The sequence below is a fragment of the Chiroxiphia lanceolata genome, chromosome 18 (genome assembly GCF_009829145.1).
Source record: "Chiroxiphia lanceolata isolate bChiLan1 chromosome 18, bChiLan1.pri, whole genome shotgun sequence".
Taxonomy (NCBI): Eukaryota; Metazoa; Chordata; class Aves; order Passeriformes; family Pipridae; genus Chiroxiphia; species Chiroxiphia lanceolata.
In genome coordinates this window covers 7,778,489-7,794,610 of record NC_045654.1, presented here as the reverse complement: position 1 = coordinate 7,794,610, position 16,122 = coordinate 7,778,489, and the positions used below count along the sequence as shown (strand labels likewise).

Below are 16,122 nucleotides of genomic sequence, written 5' to 3'. Positions count from 1 at the left end.
TCCCTGTGTTCTTCAGGAACAGTGCTAAAATCAAAATAATTCGAATTATTCCTAGAATATTTCAATCCCATAGAGGTAAATCAATGTGGCACCAGCAAATCCAGCACATGTTCAGCCTCTCACTCCTGGGAGTGATTGCTCCAGCCACTGAACTGCAGCTTCTTCTGGGGAGAAATAAGAGCTGTGCAACAGCCCCCACCCAGCAATGCTGGGAGCTGCAGGGAATGTTTTATTGCAGGGAAGGTCAACCTGGAATTATTTAAATCAAGAATTTGTCCAAGACACACATATCTTAAAGCCTATTTCTATTCAGAATGCTGAGGGTTGTTTCCCATACAGTGCCATGACCTCATTACTTTGTTTCAGCTGAAGATGCTTAGATATCTCAAATTCCTTTGCTCAAGTGCAAAAAAATGAACTGAACAAGAAAAGCACATTTTGATATTTGAGCTGTTCAAGTCTCACAGTTGTAACACTTCCAGCAGTTTAAAAAGGATATTCCCCGCAGAAAAGCTTTGTCTGGCTCAGAGCTGCCCATCCTCACTCAGCAGAGCCCAAACCCACAAACCAAGAGGAAATCAAACAAAATCCAGTGGATAAAACAGAGCAGAGATGTTCATAAATAAGATTAATAACATCCTACCAAATCATCACCTGCCTTGTGTAAGACAAAGTCAATACTTCTCATCTCTCCCAAACCAGCGCTGCCTCCAGGCAGGGAACAGAGGCTGGGATGCCCATTCCTCCTGTCCCTCTTGTCCTCTAGGAAAGGAGAAGATGGGAACACTGCAGATTCATCTCAGCCTTGAAGGAGAGCCAGGTGTACCTGCTCCAGCAAACCTGGCAATGTTTTGGGGGCAGGATCAGTTCTAAAGCAACTAAGAAATAGTGGTGACTGGATCTACAACTCCTAAAAGGGTCTGGTACTGGGGATACAAAGCCAAACACATGGAGCATCCACAGAGAATGGGGTGATTAAACCAAGATTTCCAGGTGTAACATATTTTGCCTATATCATTATTTCCTGCTTTTCTCTGGGGGTCTATCACTTCTCCAAAAACCAGTGTATCCACCTCGGTTAGATAAAGGGGCCACACCTTTCCCCTGGCAGGAAAACCAGGGACCTACTCACCATCCGTGGGGTTGGCAAATTCCTTTGGCACTGCAGCTCCATCCTCCAGCTCCACAGGTTCTAACTCTGTCCTGACCCCCTCAATCTGCACCTCGTGCTCTCCTGAAATTCCATCCTCATCCGACCTGGAGCTCTCCCCGGTGCGGCGAAACTTCACCACCCTGAAACCAGGAACAAGGATTAACACTTCCATGGGCTATTCCAGGAGCTGGGCTTGGTTAGTCTGGGGCCTTAAAGATCATTTGGTCATCCCTCTGCCATGGGCAGGGACAGCTTCCACTAGACCAGAGCTCCATCCAACCTGGCCTCGAACATTCCAGGGATGGAGCAGCCACAGCCTGTGCAGGTCTCTCTGGATCCGTCCCTTCCCTCCAGGATGTGACCCCATCCCAGAGCTCAGTGTCACCTTGCTGAGGGTGTCCCTGATCCAGTTGGAGTTTCTGCATCTTCCCAACTGTAATTTTGGAGGTGATGGATCCCCACAAAGGCAGAGACTGCTCTGAGAATCACAAATCTGAGCAGAAAACAACCTGCCCCATTCCTCAGTGCAGCAAATCAAAATATACATTTATCACTCAGGAATATATGAAACAAATGGACACAGATGAAGGAAAAAAACCCCCAGGGATATTTTCTGTTCCAGACTTGCAAAATCCTCCACTGCTGGGACATCTCAGGGAGCTGCTGCATTTATTGGCAAGATCTCCCAGCACAAAACACCTGATTACACCTGCACTGGGAGGCACTTTGGAGCATATTCCTGGGTTCTATTTTAAAAAATGGGAAAAGCAGTCCAATAAAATAATGTGTGATTCCTTTTCCTGACAAGCTCAAGGCATCCTAACTAAGGATCTGGAAATAACTGGAGTTAGTGGCCATCTCCCAACTTATCAGGAGTGTTATGGGACAGTTTGCTCTGTCATTGACACGAGCTCATGAATATTTAACACAAACTTTAAACATTCATTCCCTGCCTTGCAGAGCCAAGGGTTTATAAATAGGAATATGTTGCAAAAGCACCTGAGAACGGAGCACTGGGAGAAATGGGGTTGGTTTTAAAGGAAACACTTGGCATTGAGTGAAAGGGAAGGAAACCCCGGGGTTAAAGGCACAACGGTTTTATTACTTTTTTTTTTTTTTGTGCCCAGATCCAGCGACCACATCCCAAAGGCAAAGAGTTCCTGGCAAATATCAGCCTTTTCCTTGTGCAGCAGCGTTTGCCTCTCCAGAACCCCTGGGAATGTCGCTGGTCCTCCCCAAAAGCCCCTTTGCAGGGCAGGTTCTGCTCCGCAGTCGCTCCCGGCAGGAGGAGGAGGATGGGGAGGAAGAGTCTCCACAGCGTTATTTACAGATAAACCCCCTGCAAAGGCGATTCCTACCTTCCCTCTCCCAAAAGCCCTTGGCACTCGCACGGTTTTATCCCACCTCTCCTGATTTTTACCCCCATGCAAAGGAGAAACCCCCCCAAATCGAGGGAATTTATGTAATGAACGGTTCCTGCATCCCTGGGGATGCTGAGCCCGGGCAGCACAGCGGGAAAATGGCCTGTTTCCCGCGGCCTAAGCCCCTTCCCGGCAGAATTCCCGTAAACCCGGCGGGATTCCCGCTGTCCCCGCGGGCGGAGGGACAGGACCCCCCCGGCTACTCACGGGAGCTGCCGGAGCTGGAACAAATCCTCCTCCATGGCCGGGCGGGGCGGCTGCGCTCATCGCTCCCGCATGGCGGGGTCGGGATCGGGATGAGCGGGATCGGGATGAGCGGGATCGGGATGAGCAGCGGGAGCGGGATGCGGGAACGGCAGGAGCGCCGGGAGAGGCGGGATGGGGCTGGACAGCTCCGGCGGGAACGGCCGGGCCGCGCAGCCGCTCGCTCGCTCGCTGGACTCGGCTCAGCCGAGCACAGCTGGGCTCAGTTTGGCTCGGCTCGGCTCGGCTCAGCCGGACTCGGCTGGGCTCATTTCGGTTAGGCTCGGCTCAGCCAGGCACAGCTGGGCTCGGCTTGGCTCGCCTGCGTTGGGCTCAGCTCGGCACAGCACGGCTCGGCTCGGTTTAGGTGGGCAGGGCTTGGCTCAGCTCGGCTCAGCGTGGCCCGGCTCGGTGTGGCACGGCTAAGCTCAGTTCGGCATGGTTTGGCTCGGGCAGGTTCGGCTTGGCTGAGCTCAGCATGGCTCTGCTCCGTTTGGATGGCTCAGCTCAGCTCAGCTTGGTTTGGCTCAGCTGGGCTGGACTGTGCTGGGCTCAGGTCAGCACGGCTGGGCTGGGCTGGGCTGGCCTCAGCACGGCTCGGCTGGGCTGGGCTGGCCTCAGCTTGGCTCGGTTGGGCTCAGCTGGGATCAGTTTGGCTTGGCTGGGCTGGGCTGACCTGGATTTACCATGGCTGAGCTGGGCTGGGCTGGGCTGAGCTTAGCACGGCCCGACTCGGTTTGGCTCAGCTGGGCCCGGCCCAGCCGCGGTTCCGTGTTCCTGAACAGCCCCAAAGGCTCCTTTTAAAGGTGGTCTCGGGGTCCCGCAGCACTGTTTGGGATGTTGGCTCGGGCCATGGAACTCCTGCGGGTCGAAACCCCTGTGGGGTCCAACCCCCTCCCCCAGCCCGGCCCAGGGTCCCCGCGCCCGTGTCCCCAAGTGCCACCTCCGGGGCTGTCACACCCCCCGGGCTGGGGTGTCCCCGGACGGCCCTTTCCAGGACGTTTTTCCCGATATCCAACTGAACCTCCCCCGGCGCCACCGGAGCTTTGGCACAGGGCGGTCCCGCCACTGCCCCGGGGCTCTGAGCCCCCTGCTCGGGGGCTGCGGGGCCTGGCGGGGCGGGGCCGTGGCCCGGGACATCGGTACCGGCCCGGGACACCGGAATGGGGCTGTTACACCGATACGGGGCTGCCGCACCAGTACAGACCCGGGACAGCGGTACGGGCCTGTCACTGCCGGTACCGGCCCGTCATCCCCGGTGCGGACCCGTCACACCGGTACAGGCCCGCCAGGCCCTGTGTGGGCCCGTCACGCCTGGTACCGGCCCGTCGGCCCCGGTCCGGGCCCCTCTCCCCGCTGTCCCCTCATCCCGTCCCGGGGTTCCCCCCGATGCCGCCCGCGGCCCTCCCGCCCCCATGGCCGGTCCCCCGCAATAACCGCTCCCCCCCGCGCCGCTTCCGGTGCCGTCGCACTCGCCCGGTCCGCCCCGCCCGCCGGTCCCCCCCGGTCCGCCCGCCCGCGCGTCTGCGTTCCGGCGCGGCCATGCTGGGGCTCGGCGCGGACGGGCCGGTGCGGCGGCTGCTGCGGGCGGGGGAGGGGGCCAGGTGTGAGGGGAGGGGACAGGAGGGACGGGAGAGGGGGCCAGGGGTGACAGGAGGGGGTCGGAACACCGATGAGGGGGCCGGGGAGGCTTGGGGTGGTCGAGGCGAGCTCTCGGCCGAGCCGTTCCCTTTTTCCCTTCGCTTCTCCCTTTCCCTTTTCTCTTCCATTTCCCCTATTCCCTTCTCCCCTTCCCTTCTGCCCTTCCTCTCCCCTTTCCTTCTCCCCCTCCCTTTCTCCCTTCCCTTTCTCTCCTTCTTTTCCCCAGCTTCCCTTTCTCCCCTTTCCTTTCCCCTTACCTTCTTCCCTTCTCCCTTTCCCCCTTCCCTTTTCTCCCTTGTCGCTTTCTCCCTCTGCCCTTCCCCTGTTCCCCTCCCCGGCCGGCCCGTGGCCGTGCCCGTTCCCATGTCCGCGTTCCCGTTTCCAGGCACAGGGTGATGCGGCACTGGGGTGTCGTGGGGGGCGCGGCGGCGGCGCTGGCGGCGGGGCTGTACGTGCTGTGGGGGCCCATGGGCGGCAGGAGACGGCGCCGGAGAGGTACCGGGAATGGGAATGGGGGGACAGGGAATGGGGGGGGGGGTGGGAATGGGGCTGCTGAGTCGCTCAGCCCATGTGCTTCTGTCTTCTACACCTCGGCACGGCACCTGTTTCTGTTTTGCACTGCCAGAGGGCAGGGTTATAGAATCGTAGAATCAGCTGGGTTGGAAGGGACCTTCGAGATCATCGAGTCCAACCCTTGATCCACTACCACTGCGGTTACTAGACCATGGCACTAAGTGCCACATCCAGTCTCTTTTTAAAAATCTCCAGATGGGATACTGGGAAGACATCCTTCCCTGTGAGGGTGGTGGGGCCCTGGCACAGGTTGCCCAGAGAAGCTGTGGCTGCTCCATCCCTGCAAGTGTCCCAGGCCAGGTTGGAGCAACCTGGTCTCGTGGAAGGTGTCCCTGCCTGTGGCAGGGGGTGGGACAGGGTTATCTTTAAGTCCCTTCCAACCCAAACCAGTCTGGGATTCTATGAGATAACAAATAAGACTGAAATAATGTAATTTTCACGCAATTATAGCACCTAACACAACATTCCTACTGACAGATGGTATGTTTTTCCCAGACTTCACGTTGTAACCGCTTACACTTCTCTATGCAGGGCTTGTCCCAGGCCTCCTGAACCTGGGAAACACGTGTTTCATGAACTCCCTGCTCCAGGGCTTGTCCTCCTGCCCCTCCTTCATCAGGTGGCTGGAGGAGTTCACAGCCCAGTATAGGACAGAGCAGAGCAAGTCCCAGGAGCACCAACACCTTTCAGTCACTTTACTGCAGCTCCTCAGAGGTATTGGAATGTTTTCCTCTTGTGGTAAACTAAGAATAAAATATTTACCATAAACATTATAATTTTTAGCCTTTTCTCCCAAAGAAAGAAGTTCCTGTGGTTTTATTCCCTGTTTAATTTCCCTCTGTAATTTTGAACCCCTTGGCCAAGCTCAACCACCTTTCACAGAGGGGGAGAATTCTATAAAAAAAGGAATCCTTAGCAAAGAATTTAAGCATTTTTTTCCAAGATTTAAATTTTCCAAAAAATCTGGACTATTAAATGAGATACTTTGGATGATTTTGGATAAGAATATTAAAGCCTCTGAGCTCTAGGTGACTCGTTTCAGACTTGTCCCTGTGCTATATTCATCTTCAAAATGACCCATTGGCTCTCCCTGGCTTCTCTCACAGGGGTTTGGTTTAAAGGAAATCCCTTGGAAGTTCTGTCTTGGGATGTTCCTATTAAAATGGTGCCAGTTAAGATGTGCATTGAGCTGCTGTGGGGATGAGGGGGCTTTAACTTGGGGTTTGTGAGCTGTGAAATAGCAATTTCCCCCTGTTTCTGGCTCCCCTGACATCTGTCCGTGCCCTGTCCCCAGCTCTGTCCTGCCAGGAGGTGACAGAGGATGATGTCCTGGATGCCAGCTGCCTGCTGGAAGTGCTCAGGATGAACAGGTGGCAGATCTCCTCCTTTGAAGAGCAGGTGAGTCAGGGAACATTCCTGGTCTTACCCCTGACCAGGGATAATGGACCTGGAGCTCTGGGACCAGCTGCCCTCGGTGTCAGAGCTGAGTCCTGCTTTAAAAAGGGATAGGAAACAACCACGGGATTGAGGGATGGGATTGCTGGAATATTCCTCATGGAAAGCCTGCCTGCTTCCAGACCTCAGGATTACCTTCAGACTTGTGACAGCAGAGACAGGAATATTAAACCAGATTAAACCAGCAGAGATCCAGCCCTACCTTCCCTATGGCTGATGGATCTGTGCTTTGCTTCCAGGGATGGACTCCACTCACATTTCCCAATTTTCTTACTTGTACCATCCAAGATTTCTAACCTTTCCAGGATTTCTATTCCTTGTCAGCCTTTCCAGCCTTGGGTGCAGTTGGTCAATGAACTCCATCAATATCTCACTCATAAAATACATTCTGTATTTCCAAGGATAGATTCCAATTAAGCTTTTATTGAATTCAAGGAAAACAAGAATTTGAGCTTAAATTCTTTTTTATTTTTTCCTCCAAGTGTTTTAGTTTCTTGCGAGTTTATATGGCCCAGAATATCTTTAATACTCTGTGCTGTTACAGAGGTTTTTGGCACAACAGGTGCACAGTGGTTGTAATTAATATATTTTATATATTTATGTATTTATTTATATACTATTATTATTTATTTATATACTATTATTTATTTATATACTATTATTAAGTGGTATTATATATATTTATATCATACAGCATTATTTAGTAATATTTATTATATATTTATATATTTATATTACATTAATAAATACATAAGGTGGGCTCTGAGCTGTGATTTTTCCCTGATTTCCCGGGGTATTTCAGCCCTCCTGGGGTGTGTTCTGAAGTGTTTTGGTTCTCACTGTGTTCCCAGGATGCCCATGAGCTGTTCCATGTCCTCACCTCTTCCCTGGAGGATGAACGGGACCGGCAGCCCCGGGTGACCCACCTGTTTGATGTGCACGCCCTGGAGGTGACTCCTTTCATTCCATCAGCAGGAGCAGTTCCTGGAATCTGCCTGGATTCCCAACTGTGCCAAGTGTCTGCTTAGAAGCTCAGGATATTTTTATTATGTTCACAGAGCTGCTCTTTGATAGAAATTAATGCATATGTCAGGCAATTTAAAGAAAATGTCTTTGAATTTACACTGATCCCACTTTCCTGAGGGTTTTGCATCCCTAAATCCACTAAATGTAGGGATTTAAATACTAGCACAGAGCAGGAGTCCATCTCAGCAGTTACTCTTATAATGAAAAACGCTTGAAAACTGCAAAATGGACATTTATGGAGGTAAAATTTATCTTATCCTCCAGTTCAGCGATAAACTTGATGGAAACTTTCTATCTCTTTTTGCCTAAAATATATACAAAGATATATAAAATCTCATATTTTAGTGCTCTGAGGCATAGAATTCTGTAGATTAATTATTCATTTTATTAACAGTGTAAATTATAAATTTGTTTTGTGCCAGGTTTTTTTGTTCTTCAAATAAAAAGAGCCACTAAAACTCCCACAGTTGTTCTAATGCCAGAAAAGCCAATTAGGGATGAAATAGAAACACATTTAATTGTTTTTAAAGTTAATGAAATCTTTTTATCTTCCTCTGTAGCAACCAGAAACAACCCCAAAGCAAATAAGCTGCAGAACAAGAGGTAGGATTTTATCTATTCTGGAATATGAATATTCATAGGGGAGTTGCTGAGTTTATTAAGGGAATAATATTCATTGTTCTTTGTCTTTATGGGGCTGAAATACACCTCAGAAATATAAATAAACCCCCATTAATTATTAGCAGTGGGCCAGAACATGCTTTGGAGCAGTTAATTTTGTTACTGTGGGGCAAAAATGTGGAATTAGACTGATGAACATGGATGTATGGAAAATAAAAGGGTAATTGCAACTTTGTGTTGCAGGATCTCTTCCCCCTGTGTCAAACCACTGGAAATCTCAGCATCCTTTCCATGGGAGGCTGACCAGCAACATGGTTTGCAAACACTGTGAGCACCAGGTACAAAACCAGCTGGTTTTATATATATATATTTATTTATTTATTCATTCAGTTGTCTATCTATCTGTCTAAAATAATTGAAGAAATAAATATATATAAATATATATATATATACACATGCACATGTATAAAATGTGTGCATGTGAAAATATCTAATATTTTATATATATGTTTTTATAATATATATTTTTATATATGTATGAAAAGGGACTTAAGTTTTCAGCTGTTTATTGTGGTGTTGGTGAGGAATGAGAATTTATCACTATTTGTCACTAAATATACTGAAGGAAATTAAGTGTGATCCACTTTGTGGGGATAAAAACTATCTCATCAAACAGAATAATAGCTGTTATCTTATATAATTTAATTAATGATTCATAATTAATAATATTACCTGACAATCCACTCCCATTGGTAGTGGTTTAGGACTCACTGTTCATTCAACAACTATTAAGATTGCAAAGGGGAATTAATTTTCAGTCCAGTTATCTGGAATGAGGAGATGGAGAAAACCTGGATAAAGAAAAGAAATACAGAAAACAAATCTCATTTATAGTTCAAACTGTAGGAGTTCATTTGTCCTTTTCCTTCTCTAAACCTTGCAAACAAATTTAAAGGAGCGGGAAGAGGCCCAGTAGTGCCTTAGGCCTGGTGTTCCTGGTGCTGTGCTTGGGAACTGGGGGGTTTGGATCCCATTCCGCCAGGGAATTGTGGACAGCACAGGGCAAATGTTCACCTGTGAGAGATTGGTTGGGTGTTTTTTCTGGCCTGACCTGAGTTCTGGCTCCCTGGATATGTGGAATGTTCTCTTGCAGAGCCCTGTGAGGTTCGACACCTTCGACAGCCTGTCCCTGAGCATTCCAGCAGCTGTGTGGGTACGTATCCCCCTGCTCCAGGATCCAGCCTGTCCCCTTGGAATTGTGGCTTTCCCTTCTCTAGTGCCTTTCTCAGGTGCTGCAGCCTCAGAGTAAATTTAGAGCTACTTTCAGGAGTTTCTTTTCCTGCCCTTTTATAATCCTGTGGTGCTACTGCAGGACCTTCTCACTGATGTGTTGGTGTAAATCACCAATGAGTACAACAAACAGAGGGACACCAGGAGGGTTTTCTATTTCTCCTGGTGACGGATTTGTCCTTCCTTGGATTTGATCACATCCCAAGGTATGTGGGAAGGTGCCCTGCAGCTGCTCTCCCAGTTCACACCTTACCCCACACGGGCTTTTCCATCCGGTGATTTCAACTGGGAATTGTTTCCATTTCTTTTTGGCTCTGATAAACTTCGAGTGCCAAAACACTGCAGATTTTGGGGGGCAAAGTGTGCAGGATATTTTCAGATTTTAACACTTTATTATTTCATTTCTGGTAGTGGTTTGTCTTCCCTGACAAGGAGACTTGCAGTTGTGGAAGTTCTGATTCCTGCCTGCAGAGTGCACTCCTGGACAGCCAGGATTGGGATTTGGACACATCTTGTGCTATTTGGATTTTGGTTTATACCATCATTGAAGATGATGTCCTTCACCCCTGGCAGTGGGGTGGGACAGGAAGGAAGCCTAAATGCAATTAAAAGCTGTATTTCTCCTGTGTAGAGGCTCAGAGAGCACAAAGTGACCCCTGAAATGCTGGAACTAGAGAAAAATAGGAGAGGAATCTGTGATTTAAAACCCCAGTGAAGGAGTCACACAGGGAGTCACAGCTGTTCTTACAGGCTTCCATGGAAGCCAGGAAAACAGGCTTCCATGTTTTCCATGTTTAATCCAGGCTGATGAAGGATCCCCACAATTACATTATCCATCTGCTACACCCAGAGCCATTTAGGCATTTTTTTCAAGAAATAACTGTGCAATTCTGTAGTTTCTCTGGAAAAAATTATTAAAAATCCTTTCCCAAAATTCAGTGTCTGAAATTCCTGCAAGTAACTTTGGGTTTTCTTGGCACTCAGGGCCGTCCCATGACACTGGATCACTGCCTCCATCACTTCATCTCCTCCGAGTCTGTGAAGGATGTTGTGTGTGACAACTGCACTAAAGTAGGTCGTTGGAATTTCTACAGCCTTTGAGCTCAGTTTTAACCCTGCTGACACAATTCTGCCTTCAGTTTTCAGCTCCTTTTCCTTCATGACTCAAGGAAAGACTCTGACCTGCCTGGGATTTCAAATAGTTAACATGGAGTTCTTATCTCAGGGAATATTTTGAGGCTTTATTTATTACTACTATTACAAAACTTAAAAATATTTTATTCTGTAGTTGCCAGGTATTATTTAGATAGTATTTGGGATATTTATTTGTTCTGGTATTGTTTGAACACAAACAGAAACATCAGCTGGAGGTGGGGTTTGTTCTGGAAATGTTTCTGCTTGATTTTGGTTTGGAATTCTGATCCTTTAGGATAGGCCAGGAATTCTGAAGAAATTCCTAGTTGTAGTTAATGCCCTGAGCCCAGTTCTAGACAGACAATTTGCAGACCTGCACTATGATGTAGAATTGGACACAGCAGTAACCAAATGGCCTTATTTTATTTCCCTTCTGATTTCAGATCCAGGCAGAAGGAATTCTGAATGGACAGAGCATAGAAAACCAGAGAACAACATTTGTAAAGCAATTAAAGCTAGGAAAGGTAAGGCAAACTAACCCTCCAAACTTTTCTAAATCCTGTTATATAGTAACTTATTTCTTTCATGTGTTGCTTCATGTCCATTTCTTGCTATTAGACCATTGTAATGTTTCACTTCTAATAGTAAACTTGTTTGGCAAATATTTGTGGGCATTGAGGCCTCAGTTCAGCCAAACATCAAACTCTAAAGAATCTGAATATTCTACTGTTATTCAGCAAAACACTTAAATGTGAGTTTGGCTGGGTCATGCCTTGCATCAGTTCTTGATTTCATCTATTCATAACTACTTGACCTTTTTCCCCTGTGCAATCCATTAGTTATTGAGGATTAGCCCATCCCAGGAATCTCTCAAGGGTCTGAGCTATTGCCATGTCTTGGGGACGCCGTTGCCAGTGAACCCACACAGAGACAAGGGAACAGCTCAGGGATGCATTTCCTTGTCCCCTGGACTTCCCACCTGTTTGTTTGCATTTAAAATGTGTTCTGATCATCCTTTCCTGTGGGATGTTCCTGAAGCTGCCCCAGTGTTTGTGTATCCACCTGCAAAGGCTGAGCTGGTCCAACCAAGGCACTCCCCTGAAGCGACACGAACACGTCCAGTTCAACGAGTTCCTGGTCATGGACATCTACAAATACCGAGTTCCTGTGCAAAAATCCAGCCACAAAAACCCAGAGGAGACCCCTGGAACAAAGGATGGGACAGCAGTGAAACCTCCAGGTGCTCTGCCAGTAAAATATATCAAGTATTTCTACATTTCACTGAGAAAACATTCTGATGTGCAGAATGAACACAAGAGCAGCGTCTTATTGTGGATCTGTGCAGAGAGGGCAAGGAGAAATCCCTTTCCCACCCACTGTTCCAAATCTACAGTTCAGTTTTGATAATTAAATTTTATCCTACTAAATATTTAAAAAATCAGAAAACATTATAAAAGATAGCAGAGAACTCACATGTTTTATGTTCAGAGGATGAAGGAATGTTGAATTTGGAATGTACCTGGATTTTTCTTGTTAGTGGTCTGTTATAAGGCCCCAGGACAAGCAGAGAAGGAATGCTGGGAATGGTGAATTCTGGAAAAACAGTTGTAAAATCCAGCTGCAGTGAGGCTGTCCTTTAGGCAGCTCAATAATCCGTTCAGTTGGGATTTTTTAAACGTGGTAATTTTTATATTTGTCATGTAAAAACAGTCACTGCTATGCTTGGATATTGGAGTCCTCTGGATCTGGAAGGGAGTGTGATGTGTAAAGAATTAGAATAAGTAAAATACATTATCATAAGTGCTGTTATTAGCAATATAACAGTAGCATTTAAGTTAAATCACTGACTTTCTCCTTCCTCTGGCAGAAGCAGAACAAACCCCTGGTACCAAACCACTCTTCATGAATGGTGCCTCCTCCTCCTCCTCGTTTTTAATGCCCCCAGGAACTTTTCCACTTGCTGCATTCCCTGAGTGCAGGTAAGTTAGAGATTTGTACCCTGTCTGTCCTTCAAATTGTCTTCCTTTAGTCTGTCTTTGTCATGAGGCTGCAAAGGCACAGAATTTAACATCAGTCCTAGCTCCTGCCCTTGTCTCTTGGCTGATTTTTAGTAGTTCTTTTCTCTCCTATAGATCTCTTAGACATTTCTTTCAGACATTTAACAAGCTGGAGATCTTTTCTAGATTTCTTTCAAACATTCAACAAGCTTGGGATTCCTTATAGATTTCCTTCAAACGTTAACAAGCTTGAGATCCCTTATAGATTTCCTTCAAACATTAACAAGCTTGAGATCCCTTATAGATTTCCTTCAAACATTTAACAAGCTTGAGATCTCTCATACATTTCTTTCAAACACTGTATTTAACGAGCTTGATTTCAGCTGCACCTGCCATGGGTCTGCTTGGTCAATCACCCTCGAGGCTCCTCCTGATAATCCTTTTTTACAGAATCCCAGAATCGTTTGGGTGGGAAGGGACCTTAAAGCTCATTTAGTCCCCACCCCCTTGCCTTGCGCAGGGATACCTCCCACTAGCCCAGGTTTCTCCAAGCCCTGTCCTTGAACATTTCCACGGGTGGGGCAGCCACAACTTGTGCTGGAATTCCACCTGGGGAGCCACATCTTTGTTCCAGAAGCAGTCAGGGGGTGCCGCGGTGTGTTTTCCCCGTGCTGACGCTGTTTTCCCGCAGCGCCCCGCTGTACCTGTACCGGCTGATGGCGGTGGTGGTGCACCACGGGGACATGCACTCGGGGCACTTCGTGACCTACCGGCGCTCGCCGAGCCCGCGGGGGGCCCTGGCGGTGCCCGGGCAGTGGCTCTGGGTGTCGGATGACTCCGTGCGCAGGGCCAGCCTGCAGGAGGTGCTGGCGGCCAGCGCGTACCTGCTGTTCTACGAGCGCGTCCACGGCCGTGCCCCGCAGCGCGGCCCCGAGGAGTGACCGCGGGATAGCGGCTGCCCAAAGGCGGGACTACAACTCGCTCAAACTCCTCCCAGCTCCACGTGGCACCTGCTCTGCAACCCCCCCCCCCCCCCCCCATCCGAGGTTCCCCTTCCCCGGGAGTTGTGTTTTGTACCAAAAGTCGCCGCCCGAATCCGTGCGGCCCCAAAGTGTGTGTGTTAGAGAAGCATTTGTTGTGTCGGTGATTCTTGTCATCTCAGGCTTCCCAAGGCTGTGTCCCATGTCCTGACATGGCAGTTTTCCAAGGGAGATGCTCAGTCCTCCACATTTCACTGCAGGTGTTCCGGAAGGGGGAGCCCTGGGAGGGGTTGGTGGGAAGCTGCTGTTGGCAAAGGCAATGATCTAAGAAACCAAGTGCCTTGAGCTTCCTTGAACAGCTGCATTGCCACTGTCTGAGCCCACTGCATGTCCAGTGTGTCCCGGGAATGCCCCACCACCATGGGATGAACTAGTGGAATCAGATTTCCCTTGATATCCCAGCTAATCAATCTGTCAAGTCAAGCATCTCCACAAACAGCCACAATCCAAAAATTTCCCCGTTCACATAATTTTCCTCACTAGTTTAGTTATTTATACATCATAGAATCTGCTGATTCAAAGGGCAGTTTCCTTTTCCCAGGAGGTAATTTTTTTTCTCTATTAAGAGCCGAAAACTTAATTTATTGCTCCCTCCCTTTGGAATACAGCTGGAATCAGCACACAGACGTGGTTGCTAGTGATCAGTATTGTCATTTCCTTCAGCACTGTTGAATACCATTGCTTGTAGCATCGACTGCAATTTTAATGCTGTGATTTCCAAGCTGCTGGAAGTGTTCTAGACTTGCCCTTCCCATTTTAGTGCTGGAAACTGCCATTTCCCACCACTGGACTGGGCTTGGACTGGCTGGGAGTGGGAGCTGAGCTGAGCCCTTGTCTTTGTTAAGTGGAATATCAACAATAGGATCAGCACTGGTAGGCACTTACTGGTCTTGTGAAGCCAGTCTGGGAACACTGGTGTCACTGCACCAGCTCCAGGCTGGCCTGTAAATAGAAGTAAGGTGAATTCTGCTGCTCTAGACTGATGTGCAAAAAAAATAAAATCCCAAACAAAGCAAGGAAGGAGAAGCAGCAAAAATTCTCCTTTAAAATTCTCCTGCTTGTCAATCACCAGGAATAAAGTTTGTAGGTTATTTTTAGCTCTTTTCTATCCTTGTAAGCTTGGAGGAGAAAACCACTCATCAAAGCTTTTTCAGTGTGAAACAGCAGCTTAAGTTTTCAAATAACAACTGTCTTAATAGCTTTTTAGGGCAACTTTGTACCTCATGTGTTCATATTGCTGCCCAAAGCTCGGAGGTGTTTGGAGTTCCTCATAGGAGGCTCCAAACCAGCCAAAGCAGGAGTGGTAATGGATGGATATGCAAAACTATTTACACAACTCATCATTCCAGAGTATGGAGCACAATTCCTGTTCCAGGTAATGCTCATAGTACATAAATAGTGATAAATCCACTGCTGTACTAGTTCCTGGGAAGTCTCCCTGGTTGTGCTAGGCTAAAGTAGCTTGGTTTTAACCTGTTTTAAGTTATAGAAAAACAACAAGAAAGCAAACAAAAATAATCTTGAAGGATGCAAAATGCCAAAAAAATGCCCTGGCCACTGAAGTGAGAGCTGAGAGAGCTGGAGAAGGAGCCAGCCCTCCATACTGGAAGCACTGGGGTGCAGCAGGAGCTCTGTGAAGCAGTGCAGGGGATCATCTAAAACCATCACACAAAACCTCTCCCTCCAGCAGATCAACCATTGTACCTCAGAACTCCAACCATTTCCACTGCCAGCAGCGTGTACCCTGCAATATCCATTCTCAACACTCTGTTTAGAGGTTTTATCTGCATTTTGGAGTCCAGCTGAGCAGACATTTGGTTTAAAACACAGTCAAGCTGGAGGTGGGGCAGAGGATACGCACAGTGTGGGCTCTGTCTTGAATTCGTCAGGACAGGGACATAAAGTCACTTCTTACTGCACAGTCCCACGTATTTTTTCTTGCAAAGAGCTGCATTTGCCTTTGCTGTGAGTTGACTCTGGAAGCTCCCTCAAGGGCTATCAAGGGGAGGGATGAGTAGTCAGCATTTGATCCAGCTTTCTCTGTTAGGAAGGAGGGGATGGAGCAAATATCAGCACCTCAGTCCTAGTCCTGAGCTGTGCAAGATCCTCCCACAGCCCACTGTGAGCATCAGACCCGGGCAGGGGTTTGTGAGCCAACCCTCCCCTTGGAGGTCACTGGGATCTGTGTTTTCCAGCCAGCCCTCACCTTTGGAGCTCACAGGACTCTGTGAAGGTGTTTGTGAGCCAACCTTCCCCTTTGAGGTCACAGGGCTCTGTGGAGGCACGAGGCTCAAATGCTGTTGTCACAAGCTGCCATGGTGGAGAAGTTGTTAATAAAATGTAAAAAAAAAAATTAAGACCTCCAAGATGCCATCTGTGTGTTTGGGTTATCCTTGTCTCATTTTGCGTGTTATTTAAAAATGTATATTCTGGTCAAACCACTGCACTGCTGTTTGAAGTTGCGTTTTCACTTCAGGGTATTTTTGTAACTGTACAGTAGCAATAAAAAACCAAACTTATTACAAAAA

General features: G+C 48.1%; 2 protein-coding genes across 2 annotated transcripts in view; one reads left to right on the top strand and one right to left on the bottom strand.

Annotated features, from left to right (window-relative positions):
* The window catches only part of SVOP (SV2 related protein), a 17,311-nt gene extending 13,129 nt beyond the window's left edge, over positions 1–4,182 (bottom strand). The window contains exons 1-2 of the mRNA XM_032706094.1: positions 2,782–4,182; positions 1,133–1,293 (exon numbers count right to left, since the gene is read on the bottom strand). Coding sequence (XP_032561985.1) covers positions 1,133–1,293; positions 2,782–2,816 — 196 coding nt within the window. The 5' untranslated portion in view covers positions 2,817–4,182. The remainder of the gene's footprint in view (positions 1–1,132; positions 1,294–2,781) is intronic.
* On the top strand, positions 4,029–16,122 carry USP30 (ubiquitin specific peptidase 30). Its single transcript, XM_032706093.1, has 13 exons — positions 4,029–4,094; positions 4,844–4,953; positions 5,563–5,745; positions 6,326–6,429; positions 7,338–7,436; positions 8,073–8,115; positions 8,377–8,471; positions 9,287–9,346; positions 10,408–10,494; positions 11,001–11,081; positions 11,596–11,797; positions 12,425–12,536; positions 13,246–16,122. Exons 2-13 carry the CDS (start codon positions 4,854–4,856, stop codon positions 13,493–13,495), a joined length of 1,416 nt encoding a protein of 471 aa, XP_032561984.1. The 5' UTR covers positions 4,029–4,094; positions 4,844–4,853; the 3' UTR covers positions 13,496–16,122.

Bases quoted from the DNA above. Each gene is read 5' to 3' on its own strand.
- USP30 (XM_032706093.1), top strand. From the start codon at position 4,854: ATGCGGCACTGGGGTGTCGTGGGGGGCGCGGCGGCGGCGCTGGCGGCG. The intron at 5,746-6,325 runs GTATTGGAATGT...CCCTGTCCCCAG, and splicing joins TTTACTGCAGCTCCTCAGAG to CTCTGTCCTGCCAGGAGGTG. The intron at 6,430-7,337 runs GTGAGTCAGGGA...CTGTGTTCCCAG, and splicing joins TCTCCTCCTTTGAAGAGCAG to GATGCCCATGAGCTGTTCCA.